The sequence below is a fragment of the Phalacrocorax aristotelis genome, chromosome 5 (assembly GCF_949628215.1).
Source record: "Phalacrocorax aristotelis chromosome 5, bGulAri2.1, whole genome shotgun sequence".
Taxonomy (NCBI): Eukaryota; Metazoa; Chordata; class Aves; order Suliformes; family Phalacrocoracidae; genus Phalacrocorax; species Phalacrocorax aristotelis.
In genome coordinates this window covers 30,336,523-30,351,288 of record NC_134280.1, presented here as the reverse complement: position 1 = coordinate 30,351,288, position 14,766 = coordinate 30,336,523, and the positions used below count along the sequence as shown (strand labels likewise).

At 46.3% G+C, this 14,766-nt stretch overlaps 1 protein-coding gene and 1 long non-coding RNA gene across 4 annotated transcripts; one reads left to right on the top strand and one right to left on the bottom strand.

Moving 5' to 3' along the window:
* Window positions 1-2,819: 2,819 nt before the first annotated feature.
* On the bottom strand, window positions 2,820-6,756 carry LOC142057538 (uncharacterized). The gene is made up of 5 exons (XR_012660677.1): window positions 6,585-6,756; window positions 6,064-6,500; window positions 4,501-4,606; window positions 3,474-3,659; window positions 2,820-3,337 (listed from the first exon to the last, which is right to left on the bottom strand). It is a non-coding gene; the product is annotated as an uncharacterized LOC142057538 (long non-coding RNA).
* A 166-nt stretch (window positions 6,757-6,922) lies between these two features.
* METTL21A (methyltransferase 21A, HSPA lysine) lies at window positions 6,923-10,145 on the top strand. 3 transcript variants are annotated; one of them, XM_075093748.1, is made up of 3 exons: window positions 6,923-7,051; window positions 8,501-8,612; window positions 9,666-10,145. In XM_075093748.1, the coding sequence occupies exons 2-3, from the start codon at window positions 8,528-8,530 to the stop codon at window positions 10,061-10,063; spliced, it is 483 nt and encodes a 160-aa protein (XP_074949849.1). In that variant the 5' UTR covers window positions 6,923-7,051; window positions 8,501-8,527; the 3' UTR covers window positions 10,064-10,145. The 3 variants fall into 3 exon arrangements, with proteins under 3 accessions (XP_074949849.1, XP_074949850.1, XP_074949848.1); XM_075093749.1 differs by having other exon boundaries at window positions 6,945-7,426; window positions 9,593-10,145; XM_075093747.1 differs by having other exon boundaries at window positions 6,963-7,426.
* Window positions 10,146-14,766: the final 4,621 nt, after the last annotated feature.

Genomic DNA, 14,766 nt, shown 5'->3' with positions numbered 1-14,766 from the left:
ACATTCCAAAATGTGGGAAATTAGTCCTAATTTAAACCCTCTGGGGAAATTGCTGTCATTGCCAGGAGAACTCCACACAGCCTTTAAGGAAGGCCAGGCAGGATCCTGAAACGAAACCTAAGTCAGGTTACGATGACAGACAAGGGAGGAGCAGCCTGTGTTCCTGAGATGCCAAGATGAAAAAGACCTCTAATTTATTCCTAAAATACAGAGGACCAGATTCGCTCCTGATGTGAATCTAATGAGGTTGAAGGATCTATACCAGCAAGGAGTGTACCCTGCCAACTACTGAATGCAGCTTCTGAGCCATAAGCTTAACTGTATGTATAATTATTTGCAGGGTGCATAATAAATGAAGACTGCCAGGCTTGACAGGACTAATATTAGTGCTACCAGCTGTGTTTTGGCTTGTGGGCTCACAGGGGAAAGTAATTCTGTCTCTTTACTTGGCCCATTTGCCCCATACATGTAAGCCACTGTCTGCTTGTGTTCAAAGGAACTCTATTTCTCAGACAAGTCTTTACATTTCCTACCTCAAGCTTTCCCTGCAATGGTTACTAGATTTCTGCATGTTTTTATTTAACTCTCTCTCCGAAAGCTTAGCGCTTGCATTCATAACCACACAACCCCATAGTCCCTTGCTTCATGATGCAAAACCAGGCTTTCCTTAGTCTGTGAGCAGCAGTATTACTGAAGGGAGACATACTGAAGGGAGACATCTGAAACCATAGTTACCAGCTTCTATCTGAGTAATGACTCTTGAAAAATTCTTGCCCACACCAACTGCAACAAGAAGCTGAGAGTCTCTAAAACGCTTGAAATTAAATTGTAGGATTTTATGTAAGCCATCCAGCTTCACAGTCACCATCAGTCTTAGAAATAGAGAATGGCTCCTTGCAAATGCTCAGTTGTGCTTCATAGGGCCAAGAATCTTAAATCCTGTAAATTCTGCTCTTACCTTCACCTTGACTTAGTACTGTACATGCCTTTCCAAGGCCATATGCCTCCTTGCTTGACTGCAGGGCGATAACATCAGCTCTGGGATGTGTTTTGTTCAATTTCTCTCTTCTTAGAAAGTGTCCCAGCTGCAGGAGGAGTGCTTACTGATCTTACTCTCAAGCAGTCATTGGATAACTTGGAGAAGAGCCAGGACTTTGTCTTTTCCTGGAATGTAGCTGCAGGAAGAATGAATCACCAGGTTGAACCTGTATAACCAACTGAAAACAAAAGGTCAGACTTCTGTGTCTCACTGTTGCAAATAATGGGGGGAAAAATAGGCATCCTGTTTTGAAATCCACTACCAGCTGACAGGACAAAAATATTGCACACGTGATTGTCTTTTGAAGTTGGCAAGTAACATAAGACTATGGCCATTTAAGGGAAAAAGCCTGAAGCAAAATGGTAGTTAGGGAAATAGAAATTACCAATATTTTCGAGGGAAAAAGTAACCAGCAAGGTTGTTCAGAACACAGAGGTTGGATAATTAGCCGCTCTAAATTTCACACTTTCAAATCATCTTCTGTCCTACCCTTGGCTAGTGCTGAATACATGCAAACCCAGGCTGGGGGCCTGTGTCTCATAGCATCAGGACAGACTGCAGTGCTGGTGTCATTGATTAAATCTGTCCTTTTGCATCTGCAGCAATCTAAGATGTCATTACAGGCAACGCAGAGGCTTCTTGGCTAGCACATGAGCATCTTGATCACTGCAGGAATACCAACAGCACAAACATATGGCAGTTACTTTAACTTCTCTTTTTCTGACACTACCTTCATTTTGTTTTAAGGAAAAATATAACTAGCTTCACAGCTATCAAAGGCTAAGGTAGAGTAAATGGAGACTTAATACCTGAAAAGAGAATTTAAGGTGTGCCAAAGCCAAGAAAGACAGAGGCATGCAAAGCTGTGTTTTGTGCGCTCTTGGGCAGAAGGCTAGCAGAACTACTATTCTGATGTACCGAGTGTTACAGACAGCTGTTACTGCAGGTCCTGGATACAAGCTTCCTATGAGGAAAAGGAATATTTTAACACAAACATTAACATGGATGTGTGACTTCATTCAGAAAAGTCAAATTGCATGCATAAGCCCTGCAGTAAGTTTGTTTAGGGCAAACTTCTGAAGGTTTGATTCCAGCCCTGGGCCACCAAAGCCTGGAAGGTGGCCCTGAGGAGCCCTTCCTGTTAGCTTAAGGTACCTGAAATTGCTTAGACTTGACTCTCCCTTCTTCTCCATTGTCTGAATGATTTTCTTTCTAAGAAGTGGAGAAGAGAAACACTGCCAATACCATTACAAGTAACAATAAACCCCCCACACTTTTCCTAAACTTGGATTCTTCTTGGTTTTAAAAGGGTAACCTCTGCACTGAGGCAGATACTTCCACATCTATATGAATCCTATAGCTGTTGTCTACCTGTCCATATAATCGTTTTAAAATTGTTTTACATTAGTTGTTAATTAATTTTAAATTAATACAGTGTATTGCTTGCACTGTAATTTACTCTCCAATTATATAACTCTGCACCTACAGAGCACATCAGAAATTTGGCCACCTAACATTAATCCTCTAGATCCAGACTCAGACCCCATAAAAGGGAGTTTCTAGCAGCATTTTTTGCTGCCCCAGTATCCCACATACCAGACACATGTATTACCCTGGCCTACGTCCACCAACCAGCAAAATGAGCACAGAAGCTGCTGGCAAGACAAGGGAAATCCCAGTCGTGGACTGCTGTTTTGCTACCACAGCCCCACACTCACAGCAGCACTGCTGGAGCAGCCCTTCCCAGTATCCACCTGTGTGCGCACTGATGCCCACTCACGTGTCAGTTGAGCCCTGGTGGGTTAGGGACTCTCCCATCATAAGACCCAACACATGGCATCTCATGGCCTGGAAGTCCAGCAGCTGGAGACGTGGGTACGGCTGTAGGTCTGTGAACATCTGAAAGTGCAGTGGTAAGTGGAGGAGGTTTCCAGCAAATGAAGTGCTGCTGGAACTGCAGTGGTTGCTTGCGAAGAAGAGCTTACTCATTTTGCTTTTTGTTCCTTAATTAGAACTTCAGAATAATGTCAGCTTTCAGACCTGCAAGGTCTTTGAGAGATCAGTCACATAATTCCACTAAAAGATAAGTGATTTTTCTGTAACAAGACATTTTAATAAACGTGGTGATTATGTATGACAGTTTATCAAGATGCAAGGTTGAAGGCAAGAATATAATGTTACTGACGGGAACTGTTCCCTCTTCAGAGGCTCCAGAAACTTCCTGCGTTTCAGCTCAAGCATTTATGAAATTACACATCTTCATATTTTTGATCATTACTTCCATTGTTTAATGTAATTCTGTGTGTAAAGGAAATGACACACTAGATCAGATCATACATTAACTTCAATATTTAACATTTTTTGCAAGGATCTTGCTGAAGCAGCAAGTTATAAGTTATCTACTGATAACCCGTTGGTTTCTGCAGAAACTTACATTTTGATTTTTAGTTCCCCCCATTGGTTTCAAAGATGATCCAGATCAGTTCAAGCTGAGGCTGTCTTGATTCTGCAACTGCATGCTGTGTTCATCCAAATTAATCTCTGGTTTATTCCCTTTGTATTTAGCAGCAAGTGATTCACCGCTCCATCTATCTCACTGGTGTGGAGAATCTGGAAGCTACTGGTGAAGATGAAAATGTAAAAATTGTTAAATCATTTCACTGCTAGTCATTTGAATGGCCACTTATGGTGATACTTAGGGAAGACGACTGCTTTCTGTTTCTCCTCCAAGCTTTGTGTTAGCTTGTGTTCCTTTCGTTGATGAAAGCTCTTAGCAAAATAGATATTTGTCCAAACTTTACTTCAAAGACAGCTTTTGTATTTCAGTGGAATGACAACCAGAAGTAGCTGCTGTTATTTAGAGAGGAAAGGATTAAATGTGTATGACCAGAAGTTTCTACACAAATGTAGAACAGAACCATTTGGAATAAGGCGTTGCTGTCAGACAGTTATCAACAACACAGGTTTCTAGATAGAGTTTTTAAAAAAAACCAGATTGTTTCTATTTATACCTGCCTTTGCCTTGGTAACCAGAGACTGCATGAGGGATGCAGTATTTTCCCCACATTGTGGATAGCTCCAAAATCCATGCGTAGCCATGCCGTGCATGCAGTGTCTGCAGAACTATCACAAGAACTGTCAACTTCATTTCCAAGAGAGGATTTTAAATATTAAGCAGGAAAGAAGATTTCAGAAAGGGAGGTATATCAGTATAGCTTCAAAATAATTTGCTCTCATTCCTGCCTCGTCTGCTTGATTCTTTGGTCTTCTGAGTACCACAAGGACTATTGGTCTTAAACACTAATTACCCCAGGCAGCTTACCTGCATCTGAGGTAGCAGGATTTACTTACAGTTGGACATATTCTGCCTTTGCTTTATCAAGCAGTTGCATAAGAATGGACTTGAATCGGTGTTTCTTTATACTGTAACTCATTCTTGCTTAAAATCAGCTATTCCCTACCTTGCAAGTTTATCTGCAGCTTAGGTGTCCTTGTAGCCTTCTGCAGTGTTCAAAAATTGAACCAGGCTATGTTCTTGCAGCTTCATTGTTGTGCTAAGCTCCCGCCCTGCTGGGAGAAAAAGCATTTCAGTTCTGGGCAACTGTTTTACACATAATTCTTTGTTGCTGTGTTTTCCTTATCCTTCCACTGTCAGGAAGGGTGGAACAAACCACATCTCTTTCTCTGTCACTATAACACTTGGGTACTGTACCTTCTTAGAAAATGGATTTGGAGAGGAGAAAAGCAGGTAAATAGAGGCTTAGAATTAATATGGGTAATCAGGGCCCTTACTGAACTTCTGGTGAATTTGCTTCCCTTTTAATAGCTTCACTATCCAGTTATGATCTGGAAAGCAATTTCTGATCTCCTGTATAAGGCTCACAGAAGTCAGTGCCAAAGTAACATTAGCAGGGAGAAGAGGAAATAGTTCTGGGAAGTGGAGCAGGATTGGTAGAGAACCTGCTCTGCTCCAAAGATATTCAGGGATAGCTGACTTATGAAAACATGTTATTAGAATAAAAACACTCACTGCATTATGGTCTTTGAGAACAAATACAAATATTTTCACATACAGCCTTCATTCACTTGAGTTTCTCTTTTGCCAGACCCTAGGTCTTATGAAATATTGCAGGGGAAGAAAACTGCTCTAGGGGGAGAAAAAGGAGGCAGCTGGGAGCACTGGAGCCCTGCCGCACTCCTCCACATCTCCTCTGCCTAAGATTCCAGGGCTGGCATGTGGTGCCGGAGGTGGAGGCAAAAGCTTTGTGCCATTTGGGAGTTTCCCTCCATTTGCCTGATGGTGTAGTTTAGGCACAGTGTAAGTGATTCAAAAACTCATTTGAGCAGAGTTGTCATTTCAAGAGTAATCACTCTCATTGTTTTTCCCATACTGCCTGTATAAATAATTTAAAAAATAATCGAGATGATAGCACAAGCAGTTTCAAACTCTCAAAAGCAGTAGTGGCAAGGGACCAGCACTTCAGGACATAAAACCACAGAAAGCTGAATCATCGCACCTGCTCTGGCATGTTTATGAGAAGAAGTCTGAGTTGCCATAAGACAAGTACGAACTGGTTTGGGGCAAGTGAAATTCTGGTTTCCATTCCCTTACAGTAGCAGAACCCTAAAAACAAGCTTTAGTTCCTGCTACCCCTGTGCAGCCTGTAACACTCCTCCACAAAGGCCTTCATGAATCTTGAGCCACCCTGTTGAAATCAACAGCTTTCAGATGTAACCACATTAGCTTTCCCCTGCCAGCTAAATCTGCTGCTCCCTGTGGGAAAGAGTGGGGATGTTTTCTGGAGCTGGTTCAGCTCCCCAACTTTGAGGGCCACCTTTGCCCTGTTGGTGGTGACACTGGGAGCTGCCGAGCACAGAGCCACTGGAGATGGGTGAGGTGGAAGCACGCTGCTCTCCTGCCACACTCCCCCAGGTGTAGCCCTTTGCACATGAGGCCTGGCCCCTCATGTGCAGAGGCTGAGGAGCATAGCTGGAGGTCCTGCGCCTTTTCGTGGAGTACCTACAGCAGCACCTCCAGGCAGCCAGACTGCAAGTGCTGCCAGGATGCTTCCCCGGCCCTCCCGTGGCCTTCAGCAGTCTTTGGAGGAAGTTCAAGTAACTGGAGATGGAGACACACAAAGGAGAGGAGCACTGTGTTGTTTTGCCAAACAAGAGATTAAACAGAGCCAAAGGTGAAGAGAAGCCCATGCACAAACAATGCCGCAGGAGCATTACTGCCACACCACCACTCGAAAGCAATTTTGGCTTTACTGGCTTGACCAATGCTCTGACTAAGGTGCACAAAAAGTGTTGTGTTTCTGCGATGGTTATCCAGTTATTGAGGGACTCTTCCAGGCTGGTGATGAGCGCTTGCAGAGACAACATTCATTGTGCTGGCAATGGAGGACAAGGCCAGTGGGCTGGACACACACCTTTCTTTTGCAGTGACTTCCAAAAACCCCTGAAGCAAAATCCATAAGCTAGAACCACAGAGCGGCTGCGGGGACATCAGACAACATCCCACAAGGCGTTTCGCACCTCGTACCTTTTTTCGTGGCACGTAGGTCTAAAAACGCAAGGAGCCCGCAGGCCCCAGCCTCCCGAGCAAAGCACTGCAATGCTCCTCCCCTCCGGGGTGTCCCGCGGACCTGCCTTTACCCCGCCAGCGGCTCCCCGGGGCCATGCCCCGCGCTGCCGAGCCCGCCGTGCCCGGCACCAGCCCTGGACCGCCGGCGTCGCCCCGCGGGCGGCCATGGCTTGCGCTCTGCCTGACCCCCGGCCTGGCTGAGGGGCAGCGGCGCCCTGGCGACCTCCCAGCCCCAGCCTCGTCCTTCTTCACCCGTCATTTCATTCCCCCTTCGTCCCCCACCCCGGCCCGCCGCGGGAGGGCGCTGAGCGTCGCCGGCCCCGCCGCCGTTCTCCAGCCCGGAGGCCCGGACAGGCCGCACCCGCCCCGGGCGCCGGCGTTTGGGCCGGGGCGGGCGCTCTGCGGCGGCCCCGGGCTGGCGAAGCGTGAGTAGCGGGCGTGAGTAGCGGGCGGGCCGGGCGGCGAGGGGCCGGGCCCGGGCCCCGGCATCGGGGAGAGCCGCGCGCTTCCCCGCGGCGGCCCCGGCTCTTCCCCTCCCTCGCCCCGCTGGCCCGGCCTCGGCGCGGGGCGGAGCGGGGCCGGCTCCCGGCGGCGGCGGCGGCCCGAGGGGGATCGGTGAGGCGGCGGGAGCGGTGAGGAGGCGGCAGGCCGGGATGGCCTTGGTCCCCTACGAGGACGGAGGCTGCTGGGGAGCGCGGCAGCTGCACAGCCCCTGGGCTGCCTACCGCTTCGCCAGCCACACCATCCGCCTGCGGCAGGACTGGCGGCGGCTAGGGGTGGCGGCGGTGGTCTGGGACGCGGTAGGTGTTCGCACAAAATGAGGTATTTCTGTACCTGACGGCTTCCTAGGTTGAGCACTGAATTAAGGGGAGGCGCTTTCTTCTACAAGAATTAATTTTAAAAAAAGAAAACGTTAAACCCTGCTTCTCCCCCCCCCACCCCCCCCCTTATTTTTTCCCCCTTCATAAGGGATCCCGGAGGCCTTCGGGCGAAAAACCCTGCTCGGCCGGTGCCAAGTGCAGGAAACGCTGCAGATAACTCACAGGACTCTCACCAGTTTCTTAACGTGCCCCTTCAGAGCACAGCGCGGGTGCTGCTGCTCGTAGCGGCCAGCAGGGCTGCTGACAGACCTTATCTTGGGAATAAAAGCCCTCCAAAACAGACGGGTTTGTAGCGGGCCCAAGGCTGCAGGGCAGCCGGTCGCAGCACCGCTGCAGGAATGCAACGGCTTCCCGCTGGTCGGGTCTCTGTTCGGGCACAAATTGCACTTTTACCTCTAGCTTTGAAGAACAAGTGTGGCAATTTTAGAGAAGTCTTCAGATGAATTGGTGCACAGGGCTGTTGGTCCTTCCTGACATCGCCTTTGATAACTTGCTATGGAGAGTGCTCCTTGTCAAGATTTCTGTAAAATGCAACACATGTAGATGCACACAGAAGCGTTATTACTTTACTTTCTCTATGTCCCTCCTGATGGCATGCCAGTGTTGGGCAGAAACCTTTTGAAATCCCACACAAGATAGTACGAAACCTTACCCTGCACTTTTGTAATACTGTGTTCATTCACCAGTGTTTTATACCCTCCAGATTTTCCTTTCCAAATGCAACTCTTTCTGCCTCCTCTTATGTTTGGGGATTCAGGAAGCAGTGTTGCTACATCTGAGTTGTAGCCTCCTTTTGCCTGCAAGAGTCTTCCATAAAACTCGTAACTCATAAGAAGACCGCATGTGCACGCAGGAGGCAGAGAAGGGCTGAACAAAGTCTTGCTGGAGACCTGACCCTTCCCATAACCTTCTCTCTCAGCGTAAATGAGAAATCCAGTGTACAGTATGACTGAAACGAGCCTTGTGCTTAATTGCCCTTGTCTCTTGGTTTAGGCCGTTGTCTTGTGTGCTTACCTGGAGATGGGAGGCATTGATCTCAGTGATCGGTCTGTGATTGAGCTGGGAGCTGGAACTGGTTTGCTGGGAATAGTGGCCACGTTATTAGGTAAGGTTAGGTAAGGGCTTTTTTTTTGTTTGTTTAAAGCAATTTACAACTGCAGTAAAACTCGCACTTTTACGTCTACATGGCTGGTATAGAAGTTAACACCAAAGCTACGTATGTGAACTGTGATGTTTCCTGTCTGAGTCATCTTCCTTTCTTGTTAGACTTCAGAGCCTGCGTTATTTATTGTAGCAATGGTGCCACTGTAGTTTACTTTATGGTGGGACCCTGTTAAGGCTGACGTGTGTTACTATGGTATTCAGCTCAGCAGCATTAGGTTCTGCAGCTATTCTTCCCCAAGGGAGTGAGTGCTGTGCTTGTGGTTCTCCGCTTGTCCTCATATGCAGCACAGATAAATCTACAGACAGAAACCACTCTCTGAGCTTGTGTAAGCCTTGTTAGCCTATCTTGCAGACAGGGAAACCAGGGTCTGGAGAAGTGATTTGCCTGTGATCTGTCTGTAGCTGAGGCAGGAACTGGGTACTACGTTAAATTTGTGCTATCTGTCCCAGGTTAACTTTGTGATTCAGAGCTCCAGTGGATGTGAAAGGTGCCTACTGAAATAATAAAAACAAAGCAGTTGGACAAAATGCAATCATGCCATGCAAAATCACACAGGCGTAACTTTTGTCTGACCTGTGAAAGAGGCTCTCTAGCTGCCTCTCTCCTACTGAACAAATATGGAATTGGAGCAGGTTAATTTTAACGATCCCTGTAACTTATTCTGTTGTCACCTACGGAAAGGCAGAAAGTAACTTATCTACTTCAATGCACTAAGAAAAAGCTCCAGAAAACACTTTTTGTTCCCTACCCAACTTAATCTTCATGTGGAATACGCTTTATATTCTTAAGTGACTGATGAAGGGTGGGATGTATATAGATAGCGGGCTTTTTGCTTGTTTTGTTCTTTTATTTGTTTTTAATCAGGCAGCTCAGGGGAGTTGTTAATATTTAACAGAAGCTAAGGAGCCCGCTTGACTTAGAGCATTGTATTCCAACTGCTGTATTTATGGACATCGACTATATGTCTGAGACATATACTCCTCTACCACTTAGGTGCTCGTGTTACCATCACAGACAGGGCGGCAGCACTGGAATTCCTGGAGTCAAATGTGCAGGCTAACTTACCTTCTGAACTACGTCCAAGAGCTGTGGTGAAGGAACTGACATGGGGAAAAGACCTGAATAACTTCCCTCCAGGAGCATTTGACTTCATCCTGGGTGCAGACATTGTTTATCTGGAAGAAACTTTTGCAGAATTGCTTCAGACGCTGGACCACCTGTGCTCAGAGCAAACTGTGATTCTTCTTTCCTGCCGCATCCGTTATGAACGGGATCACAAATTCTTGAAGATGCTGAGAGGCCGTTTCTCTGTATATGAGGTCCATTATGATTCCAGTAAGGATGTTCATATCTACAAAGCACAGAGGAGCAGTCGCAAGGATGACTTTTGACTCTATGCTTTGTTAGTAAACCACTGATGCTGTTCAATCCTCCCCTTGTTTCTACTCAATACACTTATTCCCAAGCATATAATTGCAGTTGTGTTATTTCACTGGCTTCTTGTTCTGATGGTCTTGTATGATCACTTGGTCTGATACAGCAAGGATTGTATTTCTGTTCTGCATATTGAATCTCTGCTTCATTTCTCAGTAGAGTTGTATAGGGTCTTCCACTGGCTTTTTATCAAATGTAATTCTTGAAACTTACTTAAGTTGCAGGAATTTCCAGGCATCGAAAATGTCATGAAAAGATCTGTTGTTCAAAATCAAACCACACTTAATTTCTGTGGGAAACGTAGAAATAGATTAGAGTGGGGTGTTTTTTTTGCCCTTATCACTTCCTTAACTGTAGAAAAGTAAAAGTGGATGAAATATAAGCTAAGACTCCAGCTCTAAATGCTTTAACTCTTCAGGCCTTCTGCACCTTAAAAGTTGTGGTAAAAGAAGCCACTTAAAGGGCAAAACCAACACAGGCAGCTGCTATAAAGTTGTATTGCTATCACTGCTGCACTAAAGAGACATAGGGAAACAAAGAACAGGATCTGTGTAGGGGGTGGGTTGGGAATGAATACTGCAGAGTAAGCTGGCTTAGAAATCAGTGGTGTTTTTACCTGACTTGCAAGCATGGAAGCTATGCCTGTGGTACTGAAGCAGTTGTGGTTCTTGGGTTGTCCCTAAGAAGATAACTTTCCCTCACACAGATCAAGGCTCCTTGGAGCGGATACACATGCTCATGTGCAAGTAGGGAAAGTGAAACAAGGAGACTCAAACTGTTCTTTAAAATTCAAATCAGTCCTTGACTGTCAAAGTACCACTAAATAATGTTCTACTTGCTGTCTTTGTTGTGGCTCACTCTGTCTCTGAGGGCTCTGTTCAGGAAAGGAGGGTGCTGCTGTAAAGTCTTTGTAGCTGGGGGAGTACTTACTCTTGTATTACTTGGGACCCTGAGGCAGTGTCTAGGTTCCAGTGTGTTTTCTGTGCACAGTGGAAGTTAAATGCTGCTTCTAAGTAACTGATTTCATTCCTTGAGCTTGTAAAAACACCTGTGTGTGTTTATCCACAAGATCCTAAGTTAAAAATGCTGCAGCGTGGAATGCAGCTTGCACCAGCAGCAGACTTCCTTCTCTTTCTAGTGGTGGAAGAATGAAACTAGTGAAAACAACGGTCTGACAGAAGACAGCTATGCTTCTAAATGCCTGAATTGCTGTAGTACTTTTTTTTTTGTGGGTATGGAACACTTTTTTTCCTTTGAACTTATAAAGCCCCAGGTCAGGTTCAGGCTTTAAGCGTTTGCGTGTCTCTGGCAGTGGCAGCAGCAAACACCAGCAGCTGCTTCGGGCCATGGGCGTTAGGAGTCTTTATCACTTCTGCTTCCATCAAACTTCCTAACTGGAAAACAAAGTTGCAGAGGGTCTGTGGTCCAGAAGTGATGTGGAGACTGTAATCTGGAAATGACACATTTATCATTACAGCTCCCATGAATGAGGCCCGAAGGTCTTGTGCTTCATTCCTGATGTGTCTGTCATGTGTTTTCAGCTAAGTTCCTTGCTTGTCTCTGGACTCAGCCTGAGGGTTGCTGCTCTAAAACGCTTGCTTACAACAGTATCCTCAGAAGCCACATGGTGTCAGTAAAACAGCACTTACACAGCTGGCTGGGAATCTGCATTCTGCAACTAGAGTTGACGTTCCTTTGAGGGAAGGAAAACCACACCTTTAATTAAAACCAGAACATGATAGGAGCTTTAATGTGCCAGACATGGCTTTTTCTGTCCTATCAACTGGGTGGGCAACTGTTGAAAAAAGTTATGAGCTCTCCCCACTCTGTGTCTGGCTCTAGTTTTCAGAGTGTGGCTGTAAGTTCTCACCACGCCTCTTTCTTTTCCTCCCCACTGGTGTTTCCTTGTCTCCGAGCTTGTATGTTAGGCTCCCCCTGAGCTGGAGCTAGCAGAAGGCAGCACGCTGGTGCTGGGGCTTATGATTGCATGTGACTTTTGTGTGGGGAAAGCCTGCTACCTGGCTGTGCTTGGCCCTCACAAGAGGCTGCAGCTTGCAATACTGAGAGCCTTAGCAGCTTGTGTTGTTGCCATACTAGGACCATGCTTAAAAAACTCGCTTAAATAGCACAGAATAAAGCCCAGCATAATACAGAATAAAGCCTAGTGCAGCAACCTACACACTTTTCAGAAGGGGGCTGTGCTCCAGGCCTTGCTTCGATGATAGGAAGTTTTGTACTTTTAAAACAGATCAGTTTAATTGCATCTCTTTCTAATTGTTTAGCAGCTTTCAGTGTCTGTTTTCCCACTGCTGCTGTTACAGCCTGTAGCCTTCCTGTTCTAGCACCAGGCATGTGCCAGAAGAGACCAGGGTTGGCTGCTTCTGTGCTGCGGTTGCATAGCAGCTGTATGCAAACCTGAGGGAGTATGTTTGAAGGCTGAAGCAATGCTACTGCCCATAAGTAAATACTTGTGGAGAAAAGTATGAGATGACACTGGCAGCTCAGGTGAGTGCCTTGCCTCTGACCTGCAGAGCTGAGCTCTTGCTGGCCACTCCCCAGCTCAGGAAGTGGCACCCCTTCACAGAATCACAGAATGGTAGGGGTTGGAAGGGACCTCTGGAGATAATCTTGTTCAACCCCCCTGCTTGAGCAGGGACACCCAGAGCAGAAGGGGCACAGGAACGCATCCAGGTGGGTTTTGAATGTCTCCAGGGAAGGAGACGCCACAACCTCCCTGGGCAGACTGTGCCACTGCTCTGTCACCCTCCAGTAAAGAATTTTTCCTCATACTGAGGTGGAACGTCCTGTGTTCCAATTTATGCCCACTGCCCCTGTCCTGTCATTGGGCACTAATAAAAAGAGCCTAGTCCCATCATCCTGACACCCACCCTTTAGATATTTATAGGCATTGATTAAATCCCCCCTCAGTCTTCTCCAGGCTGAACAAACCCAAGTCTCTCAGCCTTTCCTCATAAGGGAGATGCTCCAGCCCCCGGATCATCTTGGTAGCTCTCTGCTGGACTTGCTGGAGCAGTTCCCTGTCCTTCTTAAACTTGGGGGCCCAAAATTGGACACAGTACTCCAGATGTGATCTCACTAGGGCAGAGTAGAGGGGAAGGATGATCTCTCTTGATCTGCTGGCCACATAAGGGGACACCTCTGACTGCTACTGGGGTGCACGCACTCATTTAGATTCCAGAGAGCAGACCCAGGAATATTGCGGTTAGGCCACCATCACAAGCACATTAGTTCTGGTTGCTTTTTAAGCTAGTGTTTAGGGGCAGGCACCAACTGTGAGAACGTAACTCAGGTGAAACCTACAGCCCATTCCTGCTGGGCAGTGCTAACATCTACCTGCACCAGGCAGTGAGCAGTGCCTTCTGTTGTCACAGGTTGGGCTTCACAGCTTTTTCATATTCCCATCATACTTAGCTTCAGGGAGATGTTGGGAGTGAACCATGCCACATGTGCAGGACAGAGGTAGCATAGGCGTAATTGGCCGGTGAGAGAGCACACAGAGAGCAGCCCTCCACGATGACACCTTCAAACTCTGGTATCCCGACTGACTGGTTCCAGGTAAGCTTCTGCTCTAGAACAAAATGATGCATGGTAATGCTCCAGTGGCTGTTTGGCAATTACACCAACACCCTGCCCAAGCACTTTCTGTCATCCTGTTCATCCCAGTACTAGAGAAGTCAGTGTTATTCTCCTCTGGGTGGTTCCATTGCATTGGTCTTGTTTTGTAACACATGATGTGTTTGGGCATGGGTCCCTGAGTAGTGGGGCAATGCATAAACAGTCTCTTGAGAAATCCTCACCCTAGGGAGAGGATCCAAGTCACAGCGAAGTGACCAGATAAGATGTGAACATGCTGTGAGATTGTGAAACCACCCCTGAAACATGCCATTCTGCAAGGGAACAAAGTTTTCTTCTAAAACATCATTACAACTAAAGTAATGTTTGAGTAATATTAAGACACAGAGTATGAAGTTCAGCTCTGTATCTTATAGATGAAAAGCTTCAAGATGCAGGAGTGTCAGAAGAATCAGGTTTAACAGCTGACCTACTGACTGCACAGGGATCTGTGTTACCCAGTTCTTTTCAGTGCGAAATTGAAGCCAAACTGGATTTTTACCTCATGGACTAACCTGTTTGGGATTCTCCCTTGTTACTGAGATGCATATTTTTCTGAGCAAGTATGTGAATGGCATTATGAAAAAGCTCAGTTGTGAAAACCACAAAATCTCAGCCATAATGAGCTGACCTTACTGCTTCCCCTTGATTTCACTGGAGGTGTGTTTACCTCAGTGCTGAATTTGTTCTTCTGGCTGTCATCCCAGTGTTTGGATCCAGCCTTGCAGATTACATAATTGGGTTGTGATCCTTGCAGTGTTTGCTGCCTTCTGTTCTGCTCTGTTATTAACATCAGTAGTACATGGTTTATAGGAATGCTTAAAACTGGGAATGACAGCATATTTAAACTGTGAAAGGGAAAAAAGTCTTTCACATGTTATTAAACAACAGAACTAACTGCCACCAGAATGGATCCTGGAAAGGAGGTTTAAAAATATCAGAAGTGGAAGAGAAACTTTGTTTTTCAGGACTTAACCTCTCACTAATCTAATTAATTTTAATTAAGATTAAAAAAGGCTTCCCTTTG